Here is a 24,955-nt window from a genome sequence, read left to right as displayed (position 1 = left end):
TACATATGGAGACTCCGCCTAATGCAAAGTTCTGGTTAAACATTGTCCCAAAGTTTGCGTTCAACCTTCTGTTGTTTTTACACTAAAGGCCCCCGCAACTGTTGGAGGCATTATTGACTTTGTAATTAAACTGTGTTAACGTTGGGAATTTTGTAATCATTACATTTCAAGCCATCTGTTCCTGTCCATGGGCTGAAATGGATTTTCCCCCTGAGTAGCTAAAGGATAAGGCTGATAGGTGGGTAATGTTATCATTCGTTTTGTCTTTGTTTATTCATGTTGTGGAAACAAATGCTGAATAGTCTACATTAATCCATAGCCTGCGAGTGTACGTATCAACACCATACATTTAAATAAAGTGTATCGCTTTGAAATGATATCATTTTGCCACACAAATGCCCTGGTCAATCTAATGTTACTGATTATGGTTTTATTAGCTTCCATCTGCTCAAAGACTAACAAAGCTGAATTTGGACAACCTGCGGGAGAATAAAACAATCTCTGTTTCTCTAAAGGGTCACGATGTATAAACAGCTTGATCCTGCTGTGGGTCATACATGTCTATTGGTTCTAGTTTCTGGTCAACACCTTTATCCAACCATATCTCCCTCCATTGTACAATGGTGAAATCACATAATCACAGATAAAGCTCAACTTTGATCCGCTGCTTCTACAATTGTGTTTCCGGACTGTAATCTTTCTTTCCTCGCCTGGTGTGGGTCCAGTTTACCAATTAAAGGACTGTGTATTCAGAGTTTTGACACTGGGGGCTTTGAATTGTGAGATCAGAGAGACTGTTCTGTTGGATGTATTGACGACCAGCCAAACTGCCTGAAGGAGCACATGACAGCTACCTAACAAAGTGTTTCTTTCTGCCTCTCTCTCGACATAAGTTTATGTAATTTAATACATTTGAATTGAAAACAACAGTAATTTCTAAGTTCCTACCTCTCATTCGGCCATATACAGATAAGTACAAGTTTACATTTCCGACATTAATATTACACCGTAATAGGCTATAAAGGCAACTCAAATAAATAACATGGTATTTTTTTAACTTGTCATAATCAATCAAACCTGTCTTGCAGTGTTGACTGATTATGCCTCCAACAATTTCAAATTTGACACTACTCGCTTTATTCTACGGATATTTATTTACATGTTAACTTACAAAGTCTCCTCTGGCCACATTAAGATTAACAGATTGAATTATATTAAAATGGTTGAATTGCAAATGATTAATTAATTCAATAAAATATTTCACTGAACATTGAACAGCTGAGGCCTTCATCAATTTACAAAATATATATTGGCTACACAGTGTGGGGGGAGTAGTGAACTACATGTTCAACTAGTAATTTAACTACATTTTGCAGTATCTTGGTGGTAGTTGAACTCAATTCTAATCGTGGTGTTTTTCGTAGTTCGTATGGGTGAAGTAGGCAAGAAATTCCTTTCTTTTTTGCCATCAGACCTTCCTAATTATCACTTCAAACATAGTTTTTGTGTTTAATAGGCTAAAATAAACATTCTGTTAACATCTGACGACAGAGTGATCTGTCTAGCAATTTCTATGATATTTCAGATTTAGATATAACTATTGATCACAAAGTAGTTTGGATGTAGTGAACTACTTTTTGAAAGTAACATTTTCTTAAGGGTAGCTTTAGTGTAGCTCAACTTCTTCCGGTATGAAGTAATTGGTAACTTGGTAAACTACATTTTCAGAGTAGTTTCCACAACGCTAAGGCTACACAAGAGAGATACACTGAGCATATTTCTGTCTGTGATCTGAGTCACTGTTTACAGTGACTGAGTGGTGTGGTGTGGGAGGAGCTTGAGGAGTGTTGGTGGTGGGAGGGACAGTCACAGCTCACGTTCCTCCTCCACTAGACCCCATGAACACAGTGTTGATGGGGGGCAGCGATGACATCATGTCCCGTACCTCAGATGGTACCCGGTGAGGAAGCAGTGCATCCTGGGAGTGGAACTGGGCAGGACCTCCGTACATGCAGGGTGCAGAGACCGAGGAGGGGAGGGGAGGAGCTACAGCAGAGAGAAAACAAGTAAACAAAAGAGTATCTTCAAAAAATTGGAGTTCCCTATCAATCCATAATTTGTCACTGACCTCCAGGTGTGTGGGAGCCCAGTGAGTCAGACTCAGTGTAGTAAGGCCCAGCCGTCTTCCTGCCCGTGTCATCCAGGATGTTGAGGGGGTCGTGTACTTCACCGTACGCTGGGACTGAGCGGATACTGCTCACACTGCTGATAACTGACACATGCTGGTCTATCATGGAACCCAGCGTCTGGCTATCCAGGTAGCTACTGTTTCCATAGTACCCTGAAAAACAGAGAGGTTCCTCTATGAGTAGAATACACATTTATGGTTCAACTTGTTTTTTTATTTATGATAATTCTTATTGTTAGGGCCCTAAATTATTTCTGACCAGGTGACGTGACCATGTGATCTAACCTGGATGAACTGACTAGTGAGGCCATGAAGTCTAGAAAAACTCAGGGCCCATTTTCTGATAATTCAATGGAGAAGACTTAGGTCTAGTCATTCATACCATTGTGTCCTGCTGCTGAGTAGGCAGGCTCCTGACAGCCACTACTGTTTAACCCACTCCCATCAAAGTTGTATCCTACAGAGTCCAGTAGCTCAACCCCCTGAGTCTTCATCCCAGGATCAGGGACTGTGCTGTAATTGGAGGTGTGTCTGGAGCTGTAGGGGGACACTGCACAGCTGCTGTCGAAGTAGTCTTTGGCCAGGTGCTGTTCACTGAATGACGGGTAGTGGCTGCTGTCAGAGCGGGTGTGGTAGGCCGGGGCCTGGGCGTGTGTCACAGCCTGGTAGTTGGAGGTGGTGGGGTAGTAGCTGGGGCTGCTGGGAGGGAGGCTCTGGTACATGGTGTCTGGGAAGGCTTGGCAGGAGATGTGGGGCTGGATGGTGGTGCAGGCGCTCTGGGGTCTGATGGCCATGGTGCCCTGGTTGATGACACTGCCCCTGTTCACCATGGCTGGGGAGATGGGAGGGGTCATCAGAGGGCCACTGTTCTGAGAAAAGTAAATTTGTCCTGTGGGCACAGAGGAAAGTGACCAAGATTTTAGACAACACAATAGGAACCTTTACTACGAATGAGCAGTTGTCACACAAGTTTACATTTTATGTTAAACCAATGAAAGTATGAACAAAGCTAACATACAACGGGGCAAATTAAATTCAGAAACAAGTGACAAAATGAGTCATGTCACCCTTAAAAACATATTTGCACCTGATAGGCAGAATCCATCGGTTTCAGAGCCCTGGTAGATGGCCATGTTTGCTCCCAGCGCCTGCTGATGATTGGCTGACAGGGTCATGTATGCGTGTTCTGAGAGGGACTCGTTCTTCACAGACAGATCACTGGACACCGCACTGGGCTTGTTACGGTTGGCTAGGAAACAGGAGCTGGGGGAGGCAGTGAATGCCGCCTTGCTGGCATCTGAAAATAATCATAACAACGCACCTCAATGATCCTACATCCTCCATTATTTCTCCATACTGCTCCATAAAAACTGATAGTATTAATATGAAACGCAATAACAACTTAATAATGAAAAAGAACAATCAGAGTTATACGTATAATTAGATAGTCTATGTATGTTATGTAATTGCTTACCTGCATTTCCCATGTACTTATCTAGGAGATTCTGAAGGTCTTGTTCTTTGTTGTTGTTGAATTGTGTCTCAATAGCCAATAGGATATACTCATCCAGCAGCATGCGGATGAGATGGAACGAACCTGGGATAATAAAAAACACATCTCTTACTGTCCTAGTTCCCCACCAGAAATCTAATCTGGTTTCGATGTCACTATCATGACTTGATACTCAGCCAATCGCTAACAGCCTTCACCTTACAAACTGTGACAAGGCTCCAAAGGCTATTCTGTGCACCAATTTGCAGGTGCTGAGGGTTTGACCTGACCAGCTCCAGAGATCTGCTTTCCCCTTTCATCTCACCAGGCATGCTGTTTGACTTGTAGGGTCATGTGATTGTCCCCCAGTCTATTTGACTTGTGTTTGGTGATAGAGCCGCCAAATGGGGGTGAGGAAGGTGCATGGGAGAGGTCTGTCTTCAAACACAGTGCACGTGACCGAGTGATAATGCTTTCTTTACCTGGGGCCAGACCATTATAATTTATGGCTCATTGTAGCATTCTGTTCAGAGCCGGCCGAAAAGACATATGTGTTTGCGTCTGACGTAGTGACGGACCGTGTATCATTTAGACTCAGTAGTAATGGGAGAGTCTGAATTTAAAATACAAATAGAGAAGTTTACAGCATTTCCTACATGTTGTAGTTGTTACATGGATATACAGGTTACCAGGGGAACTGTTAGAGGGACGTAGTCATTTCTTACCAAAACTGGTGGCGTTGTTCAACGTGAGGGTGTGCATAACGCGTGCTCCAAAGAAACTCCACTTGAGGAGGAAGTCCTGAGCTCTCTTCTTTATAGACCGTCCATTCTGCTTCCCAGGCTGGAGAGAAAGGAACAAACAGATTGGATGTCAACATCCAATCTGACAACCCCAATCTTAGATTTGAAATGGGGACAACGTACCTTTATGACTTTCTGCTCCACAACAGTGTCCAGCCACTCGATAAAGGATTCCACAGTGGCATTCTTCTTCAGTAGGTCTTTCAGCTCTTGGAACACTGTTATTGAGTCATCTAGCAAACATGACGAGAAAGCAAATTAACATTGTTTACAGGAATTAACCTGGCAGGGTTTTCCATGTACAATGCAAATGTTCTACTCACATTCAGAGTAGAGGTCAGAGTCTTGGTCTCCACTTGAGATGGTGAGAAGGGCTTGTGACCCTATGCTGTTCAAATCCACTTTATCTATATCCACCACCATTGAGTTCACCACATTCTGGTCAAAAAGAGCTGGTCTTGCAATCTGTTGTGAGAAAATAAAATGACCAAAATAACCAAAATTAGCGTCTGGATTCAATCTGTTTCGTCGAAGTTCAGCGGTATAGTGCACTTGAAATGTAAAGGTAATTTAAAATTGAGCCGACATATGCAGCGTTTACCGTAATTGCAGTCTCCGCAAACGCGGAAACATTGCCTTTAAATTTCTATCACGCTGTAACGCCGACATTCAGTGCTACAGACAGAATCAAGCCCTAAGACTTTCAGTTTATATATACCATTTACATTTCTTAGAGTCATAATAAGATATGCTATATAGATATATTTTAGACACTTTTAAATGCCTTTGTAAAGTTAACACGATGATATTTATATTCCTCCCGTGCTGTAATATAGTGCTTTACCTGGGCAAGGTGTAAGAAGGAGGTCTGACGCTTTAGAGAGGACACAAATCTGCGTGCGATCTGGAGCTTCTTCTCTGAGAGGCATTCTGGGAGGTTTTCCAGAGAAGACACCATCCAGTGTTCCCAGTGCTTGGCAAAGTTACGGATGTCTGCCAGGAGACTGCAAACAGGATAATCTTTATACACAACAATACGTCACCTGGAGAGACGGCAGTATCTTATTACCGTTAATTTCATACAGCATAAACCTTACAGCAAATCTTGTGTTTAGATGAGCAAAATACGAATGATGAAAGATGAAAATACTCTACCTTTCAGGCATCTCCTGCATCGTAGCAGGGATCAGGACATCTGTCAGAACCTGAAAAACACCAAATGGATAGTACAACCTGTCCAGTTGAGGTAGGAGTCCTTCAACAACTAATGAGGATGCTGCTCTATGATTCTGGAAAAACACCCACCTTATATAGTATAGAGTCACACACACATAAGATGTCCACGATAATGGTGTTCTCCAGCAGGGGTAAGAGGTGGTCGGGCATTCCTTGCCAGAAATGCATCAGGAAATTCTGTATCTGAAACATTGTAAATAGAGTCAGGAGACAATTCGTCAGACGTGGCTACAACATCTTACGTCTTGTTTTGGTATAGAATACCTCTTCGAAGTTGACATTGATGGCATTGTCCAGGATGCACTGACAATGTGTTTTGTACATCACGATGAGCGTGTCCACCTATTGCCCATGTGAAGATAATCCATAATGGTTACAGGTGTTTTTGCAGAGGATACTGTACTGTATGTAATCAGCAAATCTTGATGGCAAAGAAAGTAATGATGAATGATGAAAATAATACAACAAACCTTCTCTTTAGAGATGGAACTTTGAAGCACTAGATGCTGTGGACTTGGGAATTCTGGAAGCAAAGTTCCTGTTTTGGAACTGAGGGAGTATTTCCGAGTGAACCCTCCCTATTAAATAGAAGAATATCAAACTGTATGAATATTTTGACCTTGTAGTCTTGACTACAGTTTGAATGTATTAGAAAACATGATTCATGTCTGTAATATCTCACGTCAAAATGCATTTAAAAATATATATATTATAAATATATATGTCAATCTTACCTCATTCTTGAGTTTGCTCCCTGAAAATCTACAATCAGATACTAAATCAGACTGATGTTAAATCCCAAACTATCACAACAATTACAAACATTTTACTTATTCTATAAAGAACATTACAGATTGATCAGAACAATGCTACAGAGCAAAACCTGGGAATGATCTTACCTCGTCAAGCCTTTTCCTGAGTACACCAAGTTATAATAGGCACTGCTCTCTTTGATGCCAATCCCATAATAATGATATCTGTTAAATATCAACAAAATTAAGCATTTTATATTGAGACAGATCAGATCACTACAACAAGAAATCTTTTGAAAATAATATTTTCCACTATATCTTACTTTGAATGACCTCGGGTCCCAAGTCTTCTTGTTGTAAGAAGTGGAAATTTCTGCCTAATTGTCTAATATGCACAGAGAACGATACAAAAAAACATAATAGCTTTTTTCCACCACAATTATTACTATGTTGTACTTACAGTATCTATAACATCTACCACAAACTACGACCTATCCAGACTTCAGCCCACCACCTCAACTACAAGACATTACTCATCTCACCTTGCCAAATGTAGCAGCACAGGCTGGATCCAGTTTCTCCTTCCTACAGAAGTCTAGGTAGTGAGCGTACAGGATGCAACGCGGCAGACAAACCCCTTCACAAACAGTGTAGTTTTCATCCAGCCTAGGGAACAAGCAGTCACAGAAATCCATGTGAAATCAATCACCAACAAGAAAAGAAACATTAACATTTGTACGAAGGATTGTTATTATACAAGTGCATCACAACACAAGCTATATTATAGATTTCCATAGGTTGTGACTTTGGAATACTACCATTGAAGGGTCAAATGAGTCTGTTTCTTCTTGTCCTTGATGATCTGAGTGATGCTTTTCCTCGGGGTCATCTGGTTGAAAGCCAAATCTTTAGAATACTCCAGGAGGTCCTGGTCCTCCTCAGAAGATGGGGTCTCATTGCTGTCATCTGCTTCTGACAGGGTTGTGGGGGAGAAAACAGTCATGAGGTGAAATATATATTTGAGTAGTTAAGGGCCATGACACCTTTCCAGATTGGTAAGTGGCTAAATGAACCATACAATTAGAAATAAGTACTCCCTAGACAGGATTTTCAAGACTCATCAAAATGAACAGAGCAGAGCAAATGTTATTTTTGTTCAACTGGGTCAGATTGAGTAGATTGTTTTTATGTGGTAAATAATACATAATTTTATTCTAGCCTACCCAAAAAACAATGAAAGAAGTATATTTTAGGGCAGGCATATTTCAACAAAAAATATCCTACAATTTAATGCAGCACAAACTGTAATAGTTGACATCGACAATTAGGGCTCTTGTTTTGAATGTTATTCTTGTATGACTCTTGGGGGAAGAGGGAACCTCTCAGTCTATGTGTAGGCCTATTAATCCGACTTTATTCCTCACCTGATTTAATTCCCAAATCACCTTCCTCGTCTAATTTTGAGATTGAATGTCCATGGAAAGCACGGCGTAATTTTTCGTTAGATAAGGTGGTGTGCATGAGCTCCTCGGATGCACTGCAGAATGTATTGGTTGATGGTGAATGAACATGAAGAAATTGTCCATCCTGGATCGGGCTTCCTGTATTCCGTTTCATAGGCATGTTAAATGCTAAATAAAAAGTGAAAGTAAAAGAAAACAAATGCAAAATAGTTGAAATCAAACATTTAAATGCATGTGTTAGAAAATGTACACATTGTCTTCAGGGGGGGAACTATCCTATCCTCACAAATAAAATCCAAAAAATAAATTACTTTTCCCCCAATTTGATCCTCTCATAATAGGACAAGGAAACTGCCCACACTGCAAGGTCAAACGTTTTCTTTAGCCATTTTCTCTTGGAATAAGATAATAAAAAATATTTTCTTGTAATAGAAAAGGTAAAGTGTAGTTCTGTAGTCTCTCTCTTACTCTGATACTACCTTCCAGAGTCAATTAAACCTGTGCTGTGGTTTAACAACGACGTCACACTGGTGATTGCCTAGGTATTCATTTATCATATTTGCAGAGGACGGGGGCTGATTCAGTCGATCAATGATTAACTAAAAAAACATCATCTCTCCTTGGTCTGCTGTAGCCTAGGTTTGCACTCAGCCAGCCCAGCCTGCCAGGGCGTCATGGCATAAGCAGATATGTTTTCTATAACTAGTAGGCCTCATTGAAAATGATAGAATGTACAGCAGTGTATTTGTCTACACATAATTATTATTTCCCATAGGCATATGCGAAATACCTAAATGCAACAGGTTCGGAGCAACAAGTAGGCCGCCCTAAACACATAAATTAGGCCTAGTTGTTCCAGGCAGGGTGATTATGGCAACTGCTACACGGAATGTCCCCCTCTAGTGTAGACAAGTCATTAGTTTTTCTTTTGCGCTTAAATTATATCTGAATACAAGAAATATGTTTCTAATCTGAAATGTCATGAAATACCATATAATTGTATCTACTATTTTCAGGGCAAAATCTTACCTAATTTCCCATCATTTCTCTAAGGGGAGAAAGTTCTAAATTACCCGATGCAGCAGGTGGCAGGAAGTTAGATTTTTCTCCATCCTTTTTACGGTCACGGCTGTTGGCTGCTGCTCCGAAGTTGGAAGTGTCTTCTTTAAAACGAAGGTACAGTAATTTCTAGCAACAAAAACGTAGCAGCCAACGTGTTATTTGTCACTGAATTATCTTATTTATTTTAGCTACCTGTCAGCTTCCATGTGTAGTAGTTGTGTAATTTAGCTAGCTGGCTAATTTCCATGCGGAGAATGGTTAACGTTTGCTCGCTAGCTAACGTTAGCTAGTGAATGAAATTGGAAGGTGTCTCGAGCACAGACAGAAAGGTTTTACAGTAACTATTGTCTAAGCTTCTAATAGTAGCTATATTCGTAGCCATATCTAAAGTAATGTTTGACTTTGGGAATTACATTCGATGTGTTAGTTGGTTAGTTATACTGCTCATCATGACACGCATATGAGGTCGATGTATAGCACCAGCTAACGTTTACATTACATGACCAAAAGTATGTGGACACCTGCTCGTCGAACAGCTCATTCCAAAATCATTGGCATTAATATGGAGTTTGTGCCCCGTTTGCTGCTATAACAGCCTCCACTCTTGTGGGGAGGCTTTCCACTAGATGTTGGAACCAGTAGACCATTTATTATTATTTTATTTTTTCTATTATAGTACATTGGATGCCTGTCATTCATATTCCATTCACCCAGTTCAATGTAACATCGATAGGTGTCGGGTACTACATGATACTCACATTTTCCCTATACTCATCTTGAGGTTGCTATAACCTAGCAGAGCATGTGAGCGGAGTTGAGTGGTTGGAAACCCCCTCTCCATGGTGCGCACTGCTCTGGTGCTCCATGTCCTTTCCTACAGCTCCGCTAAAAACTGCTCCACACTTACAGAGAAAAAAAACTCCCGCTCCAAATTCGATCCATTCATTCAAATCACAATTTAACCAACAGCCATCTATTTTTTGTGACTACCTGGACCTAACAATTGTTTTACGTATTGAAACCAAACCATATGTATTTGAATGACAAGTATTTTAATAAACATGAAAATGTGAATGTAAGAAGCGAACATAATTTCAAATAGGCTACATGTCATGTTTAACAGCATATAAACACTAAATAGGTCAAGAGCCAGACAGGGAGCCTAAGAAGAAACATGTATTATTTAGGCTATATTATTTCAAGGCTATAGCCTACTAAGAAGTACATTGTGAAGCATTTGCGAGTGCGACAAAATAGGTGGGTAGGGACATAAAGCCACAGCGTAAACAACGTTTTATTAAATCATTATAGTTTATAAATTGAGCATATAGGGTGTGATTTAAAATTGCGCATATAGGCTGTGACTTAGAATTAAATAAAAATGACTTATTAGTGCCTTTTGAATTCATTTTTAGAAACACGAGTTTGGGCAGTCTGTGGCTTCATGCTCTTGACAGTGCCTGGAGAACCAGCCAGCAGCAGAGAATATCCTCTCCACACTTGCAGAGCCACTGGGAATGCTAAACACCTTTTTGTCCACTCTTGCCAGGCTGGGCAGAGTTTTTTGTTGTTGGTAGGCCTAAAGGTTTTTAGGCAAAATTACCTAATCAAAACGGAAAGTTCACACATTCAAAGAACATGCCAGATCTATTGGGCCAATATCAATTATGGCTGATTGTGTAGGTAATAGATCGAAAATGAAGAACGTTTGAGATCTGATTTTTAGTTTATGAATACTTCGCTACAATGACACACTTAGTTATCTACCCACCTCATTCCTTTCTTTTAGCATGTGCAAGTAGTAAGTACACCATCATACTTTTGGGATCCTTGTCTTTTCAGATTCCACAATGATTCTTTAGTTGTGGACACTGCATAACGGCACTCCATCTCTTGCTCTTTGGCCTCATCTTTGTAAGTTACCTTGATTTAGCACCTGTGTGTTTTATCAGTTTCTTAATAAAAATATTTAGCAAACTCCATTACAGTTGCTAAAGCAAGGGGCTATAGCAGCACACAAGTAGACTACAAATGCATGCTGGGGGTGGGCACTCCCTAAGCTCTTGAAGTGAACTCTACTGGAGCGAAATTGGAGTGGGCGAGAAGGCAACATAGGTGCGCACAGGTCAAGATAAGACTGAGGTGACAGTGACACATTGAATACCGCCTTGCACACTCTTGCCTGCATCTAGGTGATCTTGAGTGTTTATCATTAGTCCAACAGTTGCAAACGAGAGTTTCTATTGTACAAATTCAGATATGTTTATCCCCGTTTCGTTCTGTTTGCTTCCGTTTAAGAAACATTTTTCAACAGAATCGGCGGAATGAATACACCCCTGATCACTCTAAACACAGTTCACTTTCATAGCTGCCACGTTGTATTCCTTCTCATGTCTGTGCGCTCTCCTCCTCTCACTTTTTCCCTTCGTTTGTGGACCTCAATGCACAACACATCAGCTGTATGTGACCAGGTGAAAAAAACGTTTCAAACCATATCATAACCGCTACACACATAGTTGCCCTACATAGTTGTCACCATATTAGCTAAAGTAACGTCATAGTCAACATAGCTAATAGAACTAATGTGTTAGTAAACCCGCTGCAATCATGCAGTAACGTTAGTGTATAGTCAGTAGGCACTTTAACAGTTACACCGGTGGCAATAAGTTAGTAAAGCCAAAGAGTACTGTTGAGGCTACTGTAGACTTTAATTTTAAAACGTTGTGTTTTAATAAATTATTTGGTGACGTGAATATATTTAGTATAGTTTTACCTAAAAAGGATAACTTTTTTAATGTTTTACAGTTTTTATGAAATTCACTGAGGATGGTCCTGCTCCTCTGAGGAGCCTCCACTGGTAGGAACATTGCTGCAGAGACTTGCTTCGTTTCAGCCACGAGCATTAGTGAGGTATGGTACTGATATTGGGCGATTAGACCCGTCTCGCAGTCGGCGTTCCAATTCATCCCAAAGGTGTTTGATGGAGTTGAGATCAGGGCTCTGTGCAGGCCAGAACAAGTTCTTCCACACCGATCTCGACAAACCATTTCTGCATGGATCTCGCTTTGTGCACGGGGGCATTGTCATGCTGAAACAGTGAAGGGCCTTCCCCAAACTGTTGCCACAAAGTTGAAAGCACAGAATTATCTAGAATGTCATTGTATGCTATAGCGTTAAGATTTCCCTTCACTGGAACTAAGGGTCTAACCCGAACCATGAAAAACAGCCCCAGACCATTATTCCTCCTCCACCAAACTTTATAGTTGGCACTATGCATTGGGGCAGGTAGTGTCTCCTGGCATCCGCCAAACCCAGATTTGTCTGTCGGACTGCCAGATGGTGAAGAGTGATTCATCACTCCAAAAGAACGCATTTCCATTGCTCCAGAGTCCAATGGCGGAGAGCTTTACACCACTCCAACTGACGCTTGGCATTGCTTATGGTGATCTTAGTCTTGTGTGCGGCTGCTCGGCCATGGAAACTCATTTCATGGAAACCCATTTCATGAAGCCCTCGACGAACAGTGCTGACGTTGCTTCCAGAAGCAGTTTCGAACTCGATAGTGAGTGTTGCAACCGAGGACAGACGATTTTTACATGCAACGCACTTCAGCACTCGGCGGTCCCATTCAGTGAGCTTGTGTGGCCTACCACTTCGCGGCTGAGACATTTTTGCTATTAGACATTTCCACTTCACATTTCCACTTTACAATAACAGCACTTACAGTTGACCGGACAAGCTCTAGCAGGGCAGAAATTTGACGAACTGACTTCTTGGAAATGTGGCATCCTATGACGGTGCCACGTTGAAAGTCACTGAGCTCTTCAGTAAGACCATACTACTTCCAGTGCGTGTCTATGGAGATTGCATGGCTGTGTTCTCGATTGTATACACCTGTCAGCAATGGGTGTGGCTGAATCCACTCATTTGAAGAGGTGTCCACATACTTCTGTATACAGTGCACTCAAAGTATTTTCCACATTTTGTTACGTTACAGGCTTATTCTAAAATTGATTAAATAAAAACAATTCCTCATCAATCTACACACACTACCCCATAATGACAAAGCGAAAATATATAGTACAGTACCAGTCAAAAGTTTGGACACCTACTCATTCAAGGGTTTTAATTAATTTTTACTATTTTCTACATTGTAAAATAATAGTGAAGACATCAAAACTATGAAATAACACACATGGAATCATGTATTAACCAAAAAATAAGTTATTTTAGATTCTTCAAAGTAGCAACCCTTTGCCTTGACCGCTTTGCTCACAATTTATATTCTCTCAACCAGCTTAACCTGGAATGCTTTTCCAACGGTCTTGAAGGAGTTCCCACATGCTAAGCACTTGTTGGATGCTTTTCCTTCACTCAGCGGTCCAACTCATACCAATCCATCTCAATTGGGTTGAGTTTGGGTGATTGTGGAGGCCAGGTCATCTGATGCAGCACTCCATCACTCTCCTTCTTGGTCAAATCACCCTTACACAGCCTGGAGGTGTGTTGGGTCAGTGTCCTGTTGAAAAACAAATGATAGTCCCACTAAGCGCAAACCAGATGGGATGGCGTATTGCTGCAGAATGCTGTGGTAGCCATGCTGGTTGTGTGCCTTGAATTCTAAATAAATCAGTGTCACCAGCAAAGCACCATCACCACACCTCCTCCATGCTTCACGTTGGGAACCATATATGCAGAGATCATCCGTTCACCTACTCTGCATCTCATAAAGACACGCCGGTTGGAACCAAAAATCTCATATTTGGAATCATCAGACCAAAGGACAGATTTCCACCAGTCTAATGTCCATTGCTCGTGTTTCTTGGCCCAAGCAAGTCTGTTCTTATTGGTGTCCTTTTAGATGTGGTTTCTTTGCAGCAATTTGACCATGGAGGCCTGATTTCATGCAGTCTCCTCTGAACAGGTGACGTTGAGATGTGTCTGTTACTTGAACTCTGTGTAGCATTTATTTGGGCTGCAATCAGAGGTGAAGTTAACTCTAATGAGCTTATCCTTTGCAGCAGAGAACTCTGGTTCTTCCTTTCCTGTGGCGGTCCTCATGAGAGCCAGTTTCATCATAGCGCTTGATGGTTTTTGCGACTACACTTGAAGAAACTTTCAAAGTTCTTGAAATGTTCCGGATTGACTGACCTTCATGTCTTGACTGTTTCTCTTTGCTTATTTGAGCTGTTCTTGCCATAATTTGGACTTGTTCTTTTACCAAATACAGAAGATAGCCCTATACCACCCCTACCATGTCACAACACAACTGATTGGCTCAAACGCATTAAGAAGGAAAGAAATTCCACAAATGAACTTTTAACAGGGTGCTGAAGGTGTCCTGGAGGGCAGGTGGTTTTCCCCCAGGTGATGTGTTGTGCAGACAGCACCACCCTCTGGAGAGCCCTGCGGTTGTGGGCGGTGAAGTTGCCGTACCAGGCGGTGATACAGCCCGACAGGATGCTCTCAATTGTGCGTCTGTAAAAGTTTGAGGGTTTTAGGTGACAAGCCAAATGTTGTTGCGTCGTCTTCACCACACTCTATGTGTGGGTGGACCATTTCAGTTTGTCAGTGACGTGTACCCTGAGGAACTGAACTTTCCACCTTCTCCACTGTTGTCCCGTCTGTGGATAGCGGGAGTGCTCCCTCAGCTGTTTCCTGAAGTTCACGATCATCTCCTTTGTTTTGTTGACGTTGAGATGTAATTTTCTTGACACCACACTCCGAGAGCCCTCACCTCCTCCCTGTTATTCTGTCTCGTTATTGTGGGTAATCAAGCCTACTACTGTTGTCGTTTGCAAACTTGATTGAGTTGGAGGTGTGCATGGCCACGCAGTCATGGGTGAACAGGGAGTACAGGAGAGGGCTGAGCACGCACCATTGTGGGGCCCCAGTGTTGAGGATCAGCGAAGTGGAGATGTTTCCTACCTTCACCACCTGGGTGCGGCCTGTCAGGAAGGCCAGGACCCAATTGCACAGGGTGGGGTTGAGACCCAGAGAGATCCTTGATGAAAACCTACTCCAGAGCGCTCAGGACCTCCGACTGACGAAGGTTCACCTTCCAACAGGACAACGACCCTAAGCGCACAGCCAAGACAATGCAGGAGTGGCTTCGGGACAAGTCTCTGAATGTCCTTGAGTGTCCCAGCCAGAGCCCGGACTTGAAACCGATCGACCGTCTCTGGAGAATGGGAGAAACTCCCCAAATACAGGTGTGCCAAGCTTGTAGCGTCATACCCGAGAAGACTCAAGGCTGTAATCGCTGCCAAAGGTGCTTCAACAAAGTACTGAGTAAAGGGTCTGAATACTTGTGATATAATTTTTTTTATAACATTTGCAAGTATTTCTAAAAACCTGTTTTTGCATTGTCATTATGGGGTATTGTGTGTGTGTGTAGCTTGATGAGGGGAAAACGTCATTTTATCAATTTTAGAAGAAGGCTGTAACATAACAACAGGTGGAAAAAGTCGAGGGGTCTGAATACTTTCCGAATGCACTGTGTATCTAACTAGCTAGATAATGGCAGCTATCTAAGTGGCTAAATAATTTGCTGTAAATGCATGCATCTTCAGATCTTCGGGTCTGACTTGTTCATTCTAAGCACAATGCACCCCCTTAGTAGCTACACACATTTTGTAGACTTATTAGCTACATCATCCTAGACGAATTAACCAAACAGAAGTGTTATGCAATTTCTAAATGAAGTTTTTCCTCCTAGTCACTCGGGATAACGCTCCGCTTCATGATGAACCCCCTCTGTGATCAAGTGAATTTTAGCTAGCTGAAGACTTAAAGGTAAGATTACTATTTTTTATTGAGAACCTGGTTAACTAAATGGTAGCATCATTTCAGGAGTTGTATATCTATGTTTGATGAGTTGAAGTGCATGCCTAGTTGTATTAGTAGAAATTCTGGAATGGCATACAATATGCTATTTTTCCTCAAAGAAAGCTGACAGCCACATTTTAGCCTCTTCCTTGATTTGATATTATGTATAATAATTTAATGTTTTTGTTTGTTTTCTTTTAGGAAGGTTCCGCTCTCTGTCGCAATGTTGTTGAGAATGACTTCAGAAAATAGAAAGTATGTAGAAAATGATTGAACAATACCCACGTTAGCCAACATTATGATGTAGATGCAAATGCTGAGATATAGTTAATGATGCCAACCACCGTGGTATGACTTAATATAACCAAGCCCTGAATTTATATCATTAGGGCAAGCGCGCGTGCTCGCACACACACGCATGGGTTTTAGGTCACAAGCTTGTTGAAGTATAAAGGGGGTCGTGAAAGTGCATTCGTCTTTTCAATTCAAGCCTATGCAGTCTTGACTCTATAACCCTCAATACAGATGGGCTACATGTCCAGAACTTGAGATTTTGAAGCATTTGTGTAAAGATTGTCTTCCACAACTTATTGTGGTGATTGGTGACACGAAAAAGATTCAAAGAGTTGTAAATAGACACAATGTCGAGTAAATGGTGTAGGGATGCAGTTTAAGTATTAGCGAGTTGGATTATAATGCTAACCAATAAAGTGTATTTGTAAGGACAACCCTCATTTCTTATGACTGGAGTAAATGTAATAATCATGGTTTAGAATGTAATAATTGTTCAAAGTGTCTCATTGAACGGCCCTGTACACACATTGTCATCATAGTAGAGTATTCATCAAAGCCATGGTATACACTAGTAAATCAATTGTAATATTTTACCTCATGTTAACTCGTTTCATTATGAATAGCTCAAACATCAACAACAAAAAAAGTAAGATGTCCACAGAATTGTTATGATTTATTATAGTTAACTCCTCAGGGATCCCCTTTCATCTCACCACCAGTTTTACCTACGACCATAATACACATATTTACACCTGAACTATAATACTCAGAATGCATGTGCTGTTGGATATGTTTTAATATAGATAAAATACTAGAATCAAGATCAGTTACAAAAAAAATCAGAATTAGGCCTAAGCATCAATAAATATTCCAAACGCGTAAGTAATAAAGGCTATTTTTGTTCCAGACCTCAGGAGGATTCAAGTTTTCCTGCACCATGTGCTCTGTGGCCTGTGGACCTACAGTTAACGCATGTGAGCTGCAACCCAGGAGATACACTGGTGCACTTCCAGGGCCAATATCTCACAATATGTGAACTGGACTATAACATACTGCAAGTGGAAATACAGAATGCACAGAAAACAAAGATGGCGGTGGAAGTGGGGGAGTTCTGTTTGGTGGAGGATGTCCTATCTACCCGGTGGTACAGAGGAAGGGTTCAGAACAAACAGAAAGAATTGTTTGACGTGTTCCTCATAGACCATGGGAATGTTCTGAGTGTTGATGCCAGCCATTTGGCCACAGCTTTGGATGAGCTCTTCATGCTTCCTCCCAAAATCATCTGTGGTTTCTTTGCAAATGTGTTACCATTGAGAGAAAATTGGGATTCTTTTTCAGAGACGTATTTTGCTTCCTTAATTGGAAGTCATGTCAAAGGATACATCCAAGCCTTTCTTCCTCACAAAGTCCTCATACTAGAAGCCCCAGATATCAACAAGGATCTCTTTAGGCTGAGCTTAGGGAAACATGTGGACACAGACACATTCCTTCTCTTGGTGGAAATGTTGACAGAGGTACCACTCAAGCAGAGCATTGAACCTGTCCCAGATCTACTGATTGAAAAGCAAGGTGGACAAGAATTCTCATTCAAATCATCCAGCTTGAAGGGCTTTGAGGATATTCTGTCATTTTCAGGCCCTAAGTTGACCACTGGCAAAAAAGTGAGGGTTAGGGTAACCGCTGCAGTGAACCCTGTTACATTCTACTGTCAAATGACAAGTATGGCAAAAGATCTGAAACGGATGTCAGACAAATTGGCATTGTCCTGTGAGTCCAAGAGCAAAGACCCCAGTCTACAGCCAGCAGAAAATATGGGCTTGCTTTGCTCAGTCAAAGGAAAAGATGAGAAGTGGCATAGAGGCTTTGTGCAGTTTCTCCCTGTAAACTCTCAAGTAAGAGTATTGTTTGTTGATTACGGATTCTGTGAGTCTGTGAAAATTGAGAATGTCCTCCAGCTTCCACTAGATTTTCTCTCAACACCAATCATGGCATTCCCGTGCGCTCTTTCCTGCCTGAATGGACAAGATACGGCAGTGAAGATCCAGCAGCTGACTTGCTTCAAGAAAGGATTGCTGGGTGGAGTATTAGATGTTGAAATCAATGGCTTTGACAAAGAGCAGAATCTCTATTCGGTCACAGTGCTCAGTGCTGAAGACTATGCAGCTGTTGAGGCAGGGCCAATTCAAGATGTCCCTGGACAAAGGGAGTGTGACTTTGTCCTTGAAAGTGAGCCTGCTTTCCCTCTAAACAGCTACCTGTATTATGAGACTGCAATAATCCAAGCAATGGATAATTCAGTTATTGTTGAGGAAATGCAAGAGGACTCTGTGTTTGAAGGATACGTGGAGCATGTCCTGAATCCAGGTGCGTTTTGGTTGAGAACACAGAAACGCAACAAAGACTTTGAAGAGATGATGGAGAACATGGCCAAGCACTTCAGCCAAGTCCAATTGGATGACGAAATTCTGAAGAATCCAGAGCCTGGTGCACTTTGCTGTGCAATGTATGAGCTGGACATGCATTACTACAGAGCAATGGTGACAGACACTCTTGACAACGGAGCTGAAGTATTTTTCATTGATTTTGGAAATACTGAAAAGGTACCACGCATGTGCATCAAGCAGATCCCAGACAAGTTTGCTATTGAACCAGCATTTGCCCTGAGTTGTTCTCTGGTGAATGTAATGCCTTTCGACGATGTATGGACGATCTCTGCAACCGACTACTTCCGACGAGCAGTATCCAACAAAACTCTCCTTGTGCATGTTGTCCACATAAGGAAAGATCTATATGTGGTTGATTTGTATGAGCGTGAAAACAACTCCTCACAAAGAGCATCAAAGAGCATCACAGAGCTCTTGACCACAACAAATCATGCAGAATTTTGGAAATACACTCCTTCGGCGCCTGTGATACCTAAGCGCGAGATGGAGAAGAAAATGATGAAACTGAAGACTGGTAAAAAAGGACAAGTTCATACAAATGGATCAAGCACAAGTGGAGTTACAAGGAAACCTCCCAAAGAGACATGCGAAATTTCTGAATTGGTTGGCTGTGAAAAGAAACCTGAAAGCCCAAAGTCAAGCACATTAAAAAACAAGGCACCAGCGGTGAAATTCAAAGCACAGACATTCAAGCCCGGAAGTGAGCTAGTTGTGCGATGCTCTCACGTCAACACACCCTCAGATTTTTGGTGCCAGCTGGAATGCAAGATCCCCAACTTGGAGGACATGATGGAAGCGATTCAGCGGTATTACCAAGCGCACACACTTCCTGTGCAGTTAAATGATTCATGTTGTGTTACCAAATCTAAAGATGACGGCAGATGGTATAGGGCCTGCATTATAGGAGCACAGAGAGATGAAGTTGAAATTATATTTGTGGACTACGGGATTATAGCAAAAGAGAGAGTGCACAATCTTCAAGCAATAATGCCAGAATTCCTTGATCTTGAGGGGCAAGCATTTAGATGTAGCCTTTACAACTTGATTGAACCAGCAAAGGGAAGTGCTAGTGAATGGGGCAGAGAGGCATGCGATTTACTGAAGTACTTCGCTCAAGGTCAGTCAGTGAAGTTGACATGCTATATACACGCTCAACTGTATGTGAAAAACAAGGGCCTGTGCAATGTTGTCGACCTCCACAACACTCAACAGAATGCAACAAAGAAGCTTGTGGAAAAAGGTCTTGCAAGAGAAGTGCAAACCCCTATGCAGCTTATGCCATCAGTATGCCCAGACTCTTTTGTCCATTCCTCCTTCAACTTGAGATGTGGAAGTGAAGAGCAAGTCTGTGTCACTCATGTGTGCAGTCCATGGGAGATGTATTGCCAGTTGGACAGAAATACTGAAATGATTGACAACTTGATGGAGAAAGTCGCCACAGAAAGTAAAGAAATACTGCGTGCCAACTCTGGGCCTGATATCGGAAAACTTTGCCTGGCAAAATATTACGGTGATGGCAAATGGTACAGGGGTGTGGCTTGCCCTGTTCAATCTACTACGCTGCTTCTAAATGTGTTTTTTGTGGACTATGGAAACATGCATATTGTTGAAAAAAACAATGCTGTATCTATTCCCAGACATTCAGCAGATTTACTGTTCACTCCCATGCAGGCATTAAGATGCAGTCTCTCACAAATCCCGAAAGAGGACAACTTTGCAGATGTCAACAAATGGCTAGAGAAATCCGTTCTCAACAAGCCACTTCGAGCTGTCGTTGCAGGAAAGAATGAGGATGGGACAGTCTTTTTCGATCTGTTTGATGGAGGCATAAACATCAATGAGAAAGTCAAGGAGCTCATTGCAAGTCAAAAACCAAAGGAGAAGAAAAGCAGTAGACCTGTGACTGGTCATGAAGGACACAAAGAACAAACGAAGAACAAAATTGGAAAAACTAAAGCAGGACAGCACCTGAAACCCACATGCAAGGGCAACCAACATCACCAACATCAAAATAAGAAGTCTTCAAATGCTCAAAAAGCAAACTCACCAAAGTGTCCTGATGCCCACCAAGATTGGAAAGAGCAAAGTGAAAGAATCACTCCGTTCAAATCTGAGGAAAGCACAGAAGGAAAAACAGTTCAACATGTAGACAGTTCCTCCAAACTCACAGAAACCGTTTGCTCCGTCCAATTGCCAAAACTTTCACAACTACCCTCTAATCCCAAAATAAAATCTGGATTCCGAGGTCTGGGGTTTGTTTCCCATATCAATACCGTCTACAGCTTTTTTATCCAAATGCAAGATGATGAACAATCCATTCTGAAAATGAGAGAAGACCTCAACACTGAGCTGTTTAAAGAAACCATGGGGAACAGCACATTGGTGGACTTCAGAATGAATGACCTTGTTGCTGCTGAATATGAAGAGGATGGTGCACTCTACCGTGCAGTTGTGACAGATAATGCGTCTAATGACCATTTCAAGGTGGAGTTTGTTGACTATGGAAATACAGCCACTGTGACTAAGGACAAAACGTACACTCTGACAAGTGTTTTTTTGTCGCAGCATAGACTAAGCATACCCTGTTCATTGCTAAACAGTGGCTCTTATAAAAGTGATGCCTCTTTCACTGATGCAGTAATGGGAAAACCTCTCATGGTTGAAATTGTCAGTCGTTTTGGGACACAGTGGGAGGTTAATGTTGAGATCCAACAGGACAACCCAACACTTGACAATGTGACTGAAAAGGAAGAGGTCCAAGCTTTGTGTGCAAGCCTAGTTGACACAGTTAAAAAGCAAACAAGAGTAACCATCAAGGACAATAGCCAGTCCAATACACATTCTGAGAGGGTTATGTTCACTGCTCAAGGTGAAAAGGTCTTGCAGAATGTGTCCCCAAGGCCCTCGCCAACTAGGCACAAACATGACATTTGCAAACACCAGGACTCCAATCAACTCCAATCAACAACCTTTGGACCGTCTATGGAGGCCGTGAAGGATATGGCCATTCCATCACAGGATATAAGAGCCGGACAGGCAGAGAGCGGGACACTGTTGTCCATCTTAGAGAATGGAGATCTATATCTGAGACTCCACAGGACCACAGAACAGTTTACTGTACTTGAGAATCTCATAGTTGAACATTTGTCTAAGTGCAAAGTCATGTCTGAGAAGAAGGTCAAAGAAGGACTTCAATGCTTGGCAAAATCAACCAAAGACGACCAGTGGCACAGAGCAGTTGTACGGCATGCATCTATTGACCAAGGAAAATGTGTCATGTTCCTTGTGGATCATGGCACTGCAGAGGACGTCCCAATGGGCTGCATCAAAGACATCTGTAATGACCTCAAGCAAACTCCTGTACAAGCAGTCTTGTGCAAGTGGAATAGCCCTGGCCTCCCTATCAGCGCCGCTTATGAGATATTGAAGAAAACTCTGAAACAAATGGTAGGCAAGGATGTTAAACTGATGTTTGTGTCCTACTCTGAAGCTGATAACTTGTGGATGGTCGAAATCATGATAAATGGACTGTTCCTTGTTCAGCAAATAAAGACTGCAACTTCTGAATTTACTGAAGAAAGACCAATCCCCACAAAGACTCAAACTGTAACCCCAAAAGAGAAAAAATCCAACTTGAACAACAGTCCCCAGAGGTTCTTCCTTTCCCCAGTGAACATGGACCTGGGATACTCCGGCTTTGCAGCTGCAGTCACCACACCAAGTGAATTCTACATTGTTCTGGAAGATTTGCTTCTCATCATGAACACTGTGTCTACGATTCTTGAGGATCTTCCAAAGGAGCTGTTGCCATTGCATGAAGAACACCTAATTCCAGGGTCATGCTGCCTTGTGAGGTCTGATAGTAAGAACAAATGGTGCCGAGCTGAAATCGTCCATTCCGATAGCGCAGTGGTTGTGATCAATTTGGTTGACTATGGCCATTGTGTGGACATGCCGTACAAAGATTGGTCTGAGCTGAGAAGACTTCCTGACCAGTTGACCAGGCTACCAAAGGTCACGTATCCATGCACTTTGAGAGGAGTAAAATCAGTCGAGGAGCAATGGACAGATGAAGCAGTTGTTTTCTTTCAAGAGTGCATCTGTAAGAAAAACCTTCAAATATACTTCAGACAGTACATTTCTGAAGCACACTGGGAAGTGGACATTGTAGCAGATGGCGTTCACGTGGCTAAAGACCTGGTTGATGCTGGCCATGCAGAATACATTGACATCATGCTTGGACTGAGATTTCAAGAACAAAACCCCATCAGAGCCCCTGAACAGAAACAAGGCATGAGTCGTGCAGAGAAAACATCCAAAGTGGAACCGGAAATGACACCACCTAGGACGAACAAACTCCTGAGAAGACTGAATGAAGAACTCGTTGGACACACTTCAAGTGAGGCTGCCTTCCGTGGACAAGGATTTGAAAAAGCAAGCGAGAAGACAGCCCGTGCTACTGAGTACTCTGATGGCCAAGGAGCAGAGATGAAACACTGTAGCACAATGACTGGAACAAGAAATTGTAAGTACTTTCACCTGCTCATTTTTTGTTGTTCTGCATGTTGGGTAAGACAATTAAATGTAACTTGGTGTAGGCCTAATTACAATTGTATCTTTGAACCCCCAATGTTCAATGTTTTACTATTAAATGCAAGGGAATACATTAAATATTTCAATTAATCCCCCCGCTTCCATTCTACATACTTTTCACAGGTGCCCTGATGTGACTACTGGTTAGTTGTGACTACCAGTGAGATGCTACTCCATATCAGGTAATGACACTATAAATAAGATGTACAAAAACATGTATTAAGCTGGTGTATTTGCTTGATTAGTTCTACTAATCTCCCGAGTGGTGCAGCGGTCTAGGCACTGCATCTCAGTGCTAGAGGTGTCATAAAGACCCTGGTTCATTTCCAGGCTGTATCACGACCGGCCGTGATTGGGAGTCCCATAGGGCGGCGCACAATTGGCAAAGCGTTGTCCGGGTTAGGCTTTGGTCGGGGTAGGTTAAATAAAAAAACATATTTGACTGTTTAGGTCCATACCAACATTGACATTCCACAGTAATATTTTTATCTCAAAGGTTGTGTGACAAGCGCGTGAAGAGGAGCAAAGGACTACAACACTATTCCATACATTTTCGTTCAAAAAGACTAAATGCATGACAAGCCATCATGCTTCTGATGATTAGAATTTTCTCTTGGGTCAAGATGAATGCAGCAGTTATAATCCTCTATATTCTATTTTTCTATACATGGTTGTATTTATATCAGTGGTTCACATTTTAAGGATGGCTTAAGTTATCTAAATTAAGATTTCAGTGTGACATCTCCTTTTTGGAGTATATTTGAAAGAAAATCAATTGTGTTGCAACAGATTTGCTTTTGGACTGGTACAGTTTAGGCCTAGATTCAATCAGATTAAACGTTAAACGGTGATAGATGATACCTTGCACACCTGATGTTTTGGTGGTGTCAGAGGTGTAATTGCAGTGGAGCTGTCAAATCGGTGAGCTGCTGCTCTTGTGATCTTTGTCATGAAGCTACACCCGTCCCACTCGCTTTAAAGTTCAACATGAGAAAGTGTAGACTATATAGAAATAATCACTCAAATTGAAAATCATTAAACAAAATGATAATTTCTATCAGCCTAATTGAGGTGTAAATTACATCTCCCATCCCAGTGTTTGAAGTTGTAAACAAGGCTGCATGGGATTTCTCATAATGACTGTAGCCAATGGCAATGTCCGCTTTAGGTATAATGGCGGGAGCTGCTTGTGGATTTGACCGCTCTCGCGCAGTTCCACCTCCGACACTTCTGATAGAATCTAGCCCGTAGTCTTGATATTTGTGGATAATAAATAACTGAAGTGGAATGTCTTTTGAATGATATTGTGCCTTTTGCTTATGAAACAAAATATGGTTTGGATATTTGCATAGCAGTTGACAATGTTTTTAAAGGTTGAGTTGTATACCTTTTTCAAGCATTTTCCAGCAGTTATACATTATAAAATATAGGCAACAATCTTCTAAAATGTTATGACTACTGACTAGTCAAGTTTGTGATTTGATAGGCCTACTTTTTTTTCTTTGGTTTTGATGCCACATCTCTCTTTACAGTATGGTTTGTACTGTAACCGATAATGTTATTTTTGTGGCAAATAACATGTACTTCTTTGACAGAAGAACCTTACTAATTTAAATAATTGTTGCAAATAACATGTTTGTCTTTGAGAAAGAACCTTACTCATTTAAATAATTGATACCATTTCATCTTATTTTAGTTATTTGTTAGAGATGACAAAGTTGGTTGTGAATAATTCAATAAAGAATCCACACGTGTAACAATATGTTCAATAAACAAATGCTTTGCACATTTAAAAGCCGT

General features: G+C 41.6%; 2 protein-coding genes across 3 annotated transcripts; one reads left to right on the top strand and one right to left on the bottom strand.

Moving 5' to 3' along the window:
• Positions 1-942: 942 nt before the first annotated feature.
• rfx6 (regulatory factor X, 6) lies at positions 943-8,094 on the bottom strand. Its single transcript, XM_071412334.1, has 19 exons — positions 7,896-8,094; positions 7,290-7,443; positions 7,014-7,137; positions 6,795-6,856; positions 6,619-6,696; positions 6,454-6,481; positions 6,190-6,297; positions 5,984-6,061; positions 5,789-5,902; positions 5,639-5,688; positions 5,328-5,487; positions 4,807-4,948; positions 4,607-4,716; positions 4,406-4,523; positions 3,663-3,785; positions 3,276-3,485; positions 2,571-3,077; positions 2,129-2,341; positions 943-2,082 (listed from the first exon to the last, which is right to left on the bottom strand). The coding sequence occupies exons 1-19, from the start codon at positions 8,092-8,094 to the stop codon at positions 1,874-1,876; spliced, it is 2,787 nt and encodes a 928-aa protein (XP_071268435.1). The 3' UTR covers positions 943-1,873.
• A 931-nt stretch (positions 8,095-9,025) lies between these two features.
• Positions 9,026-24,950, top strand: tdrd15 (tudor domain containing 15). Of its 2 annotated transcripts, XM_071413528.1 has the most exons (6): positions 9,026-9,110; positions 15,715-15,791; positions 16,026-16,079; positions 17,026-23,087; positions 23,279-23,337; positions 23,652-24,950. In XM_071413528.1, the coding sequence occupies exons 3-5, from the start codon at positions 16,048-16,050 to the stop codon at positions 23,290-23,292; spliced, it is 6,108 nt and encodes a 2,035-aa protein (XP_071269629.1). In that variant the 5' UTR covers positions 9,026-9,110; positions 15,715-15,791; positions 16,026-16,047; the 3' UTR covers positions 23,293-23,337; positions 23,652-24,950. The 2 variants fall into 2 exon arrangements, with proteins under 2 accessions (XP_071269629.1, XP_071269628.1); XM_071413527.1 differs by having other exon boundaries at positions 23,279-24,950.
• The last annotated feature ends 5 nt before the right edge of the window (positions 24,951-24,955 follow it).

The sequence above is a fragment of the Salvelinus alpinus genome, chromosome 8, assembly GCF_045679555.1.
Source record: "Salvelinus alpinus chromosome 8, SLU_Salpinus.1, whole genome shotgun sequence".
NCBI classification, from domain to species: Eukaryota; Metazoa; Chordata; class Actinopteri; order Salmoniformes; family Salmonidae; genus Salvelinus; species Salvelinus alpinus.
This window is presented reverse-complemented; position numbering and strand designations above follow the sequence as displayed.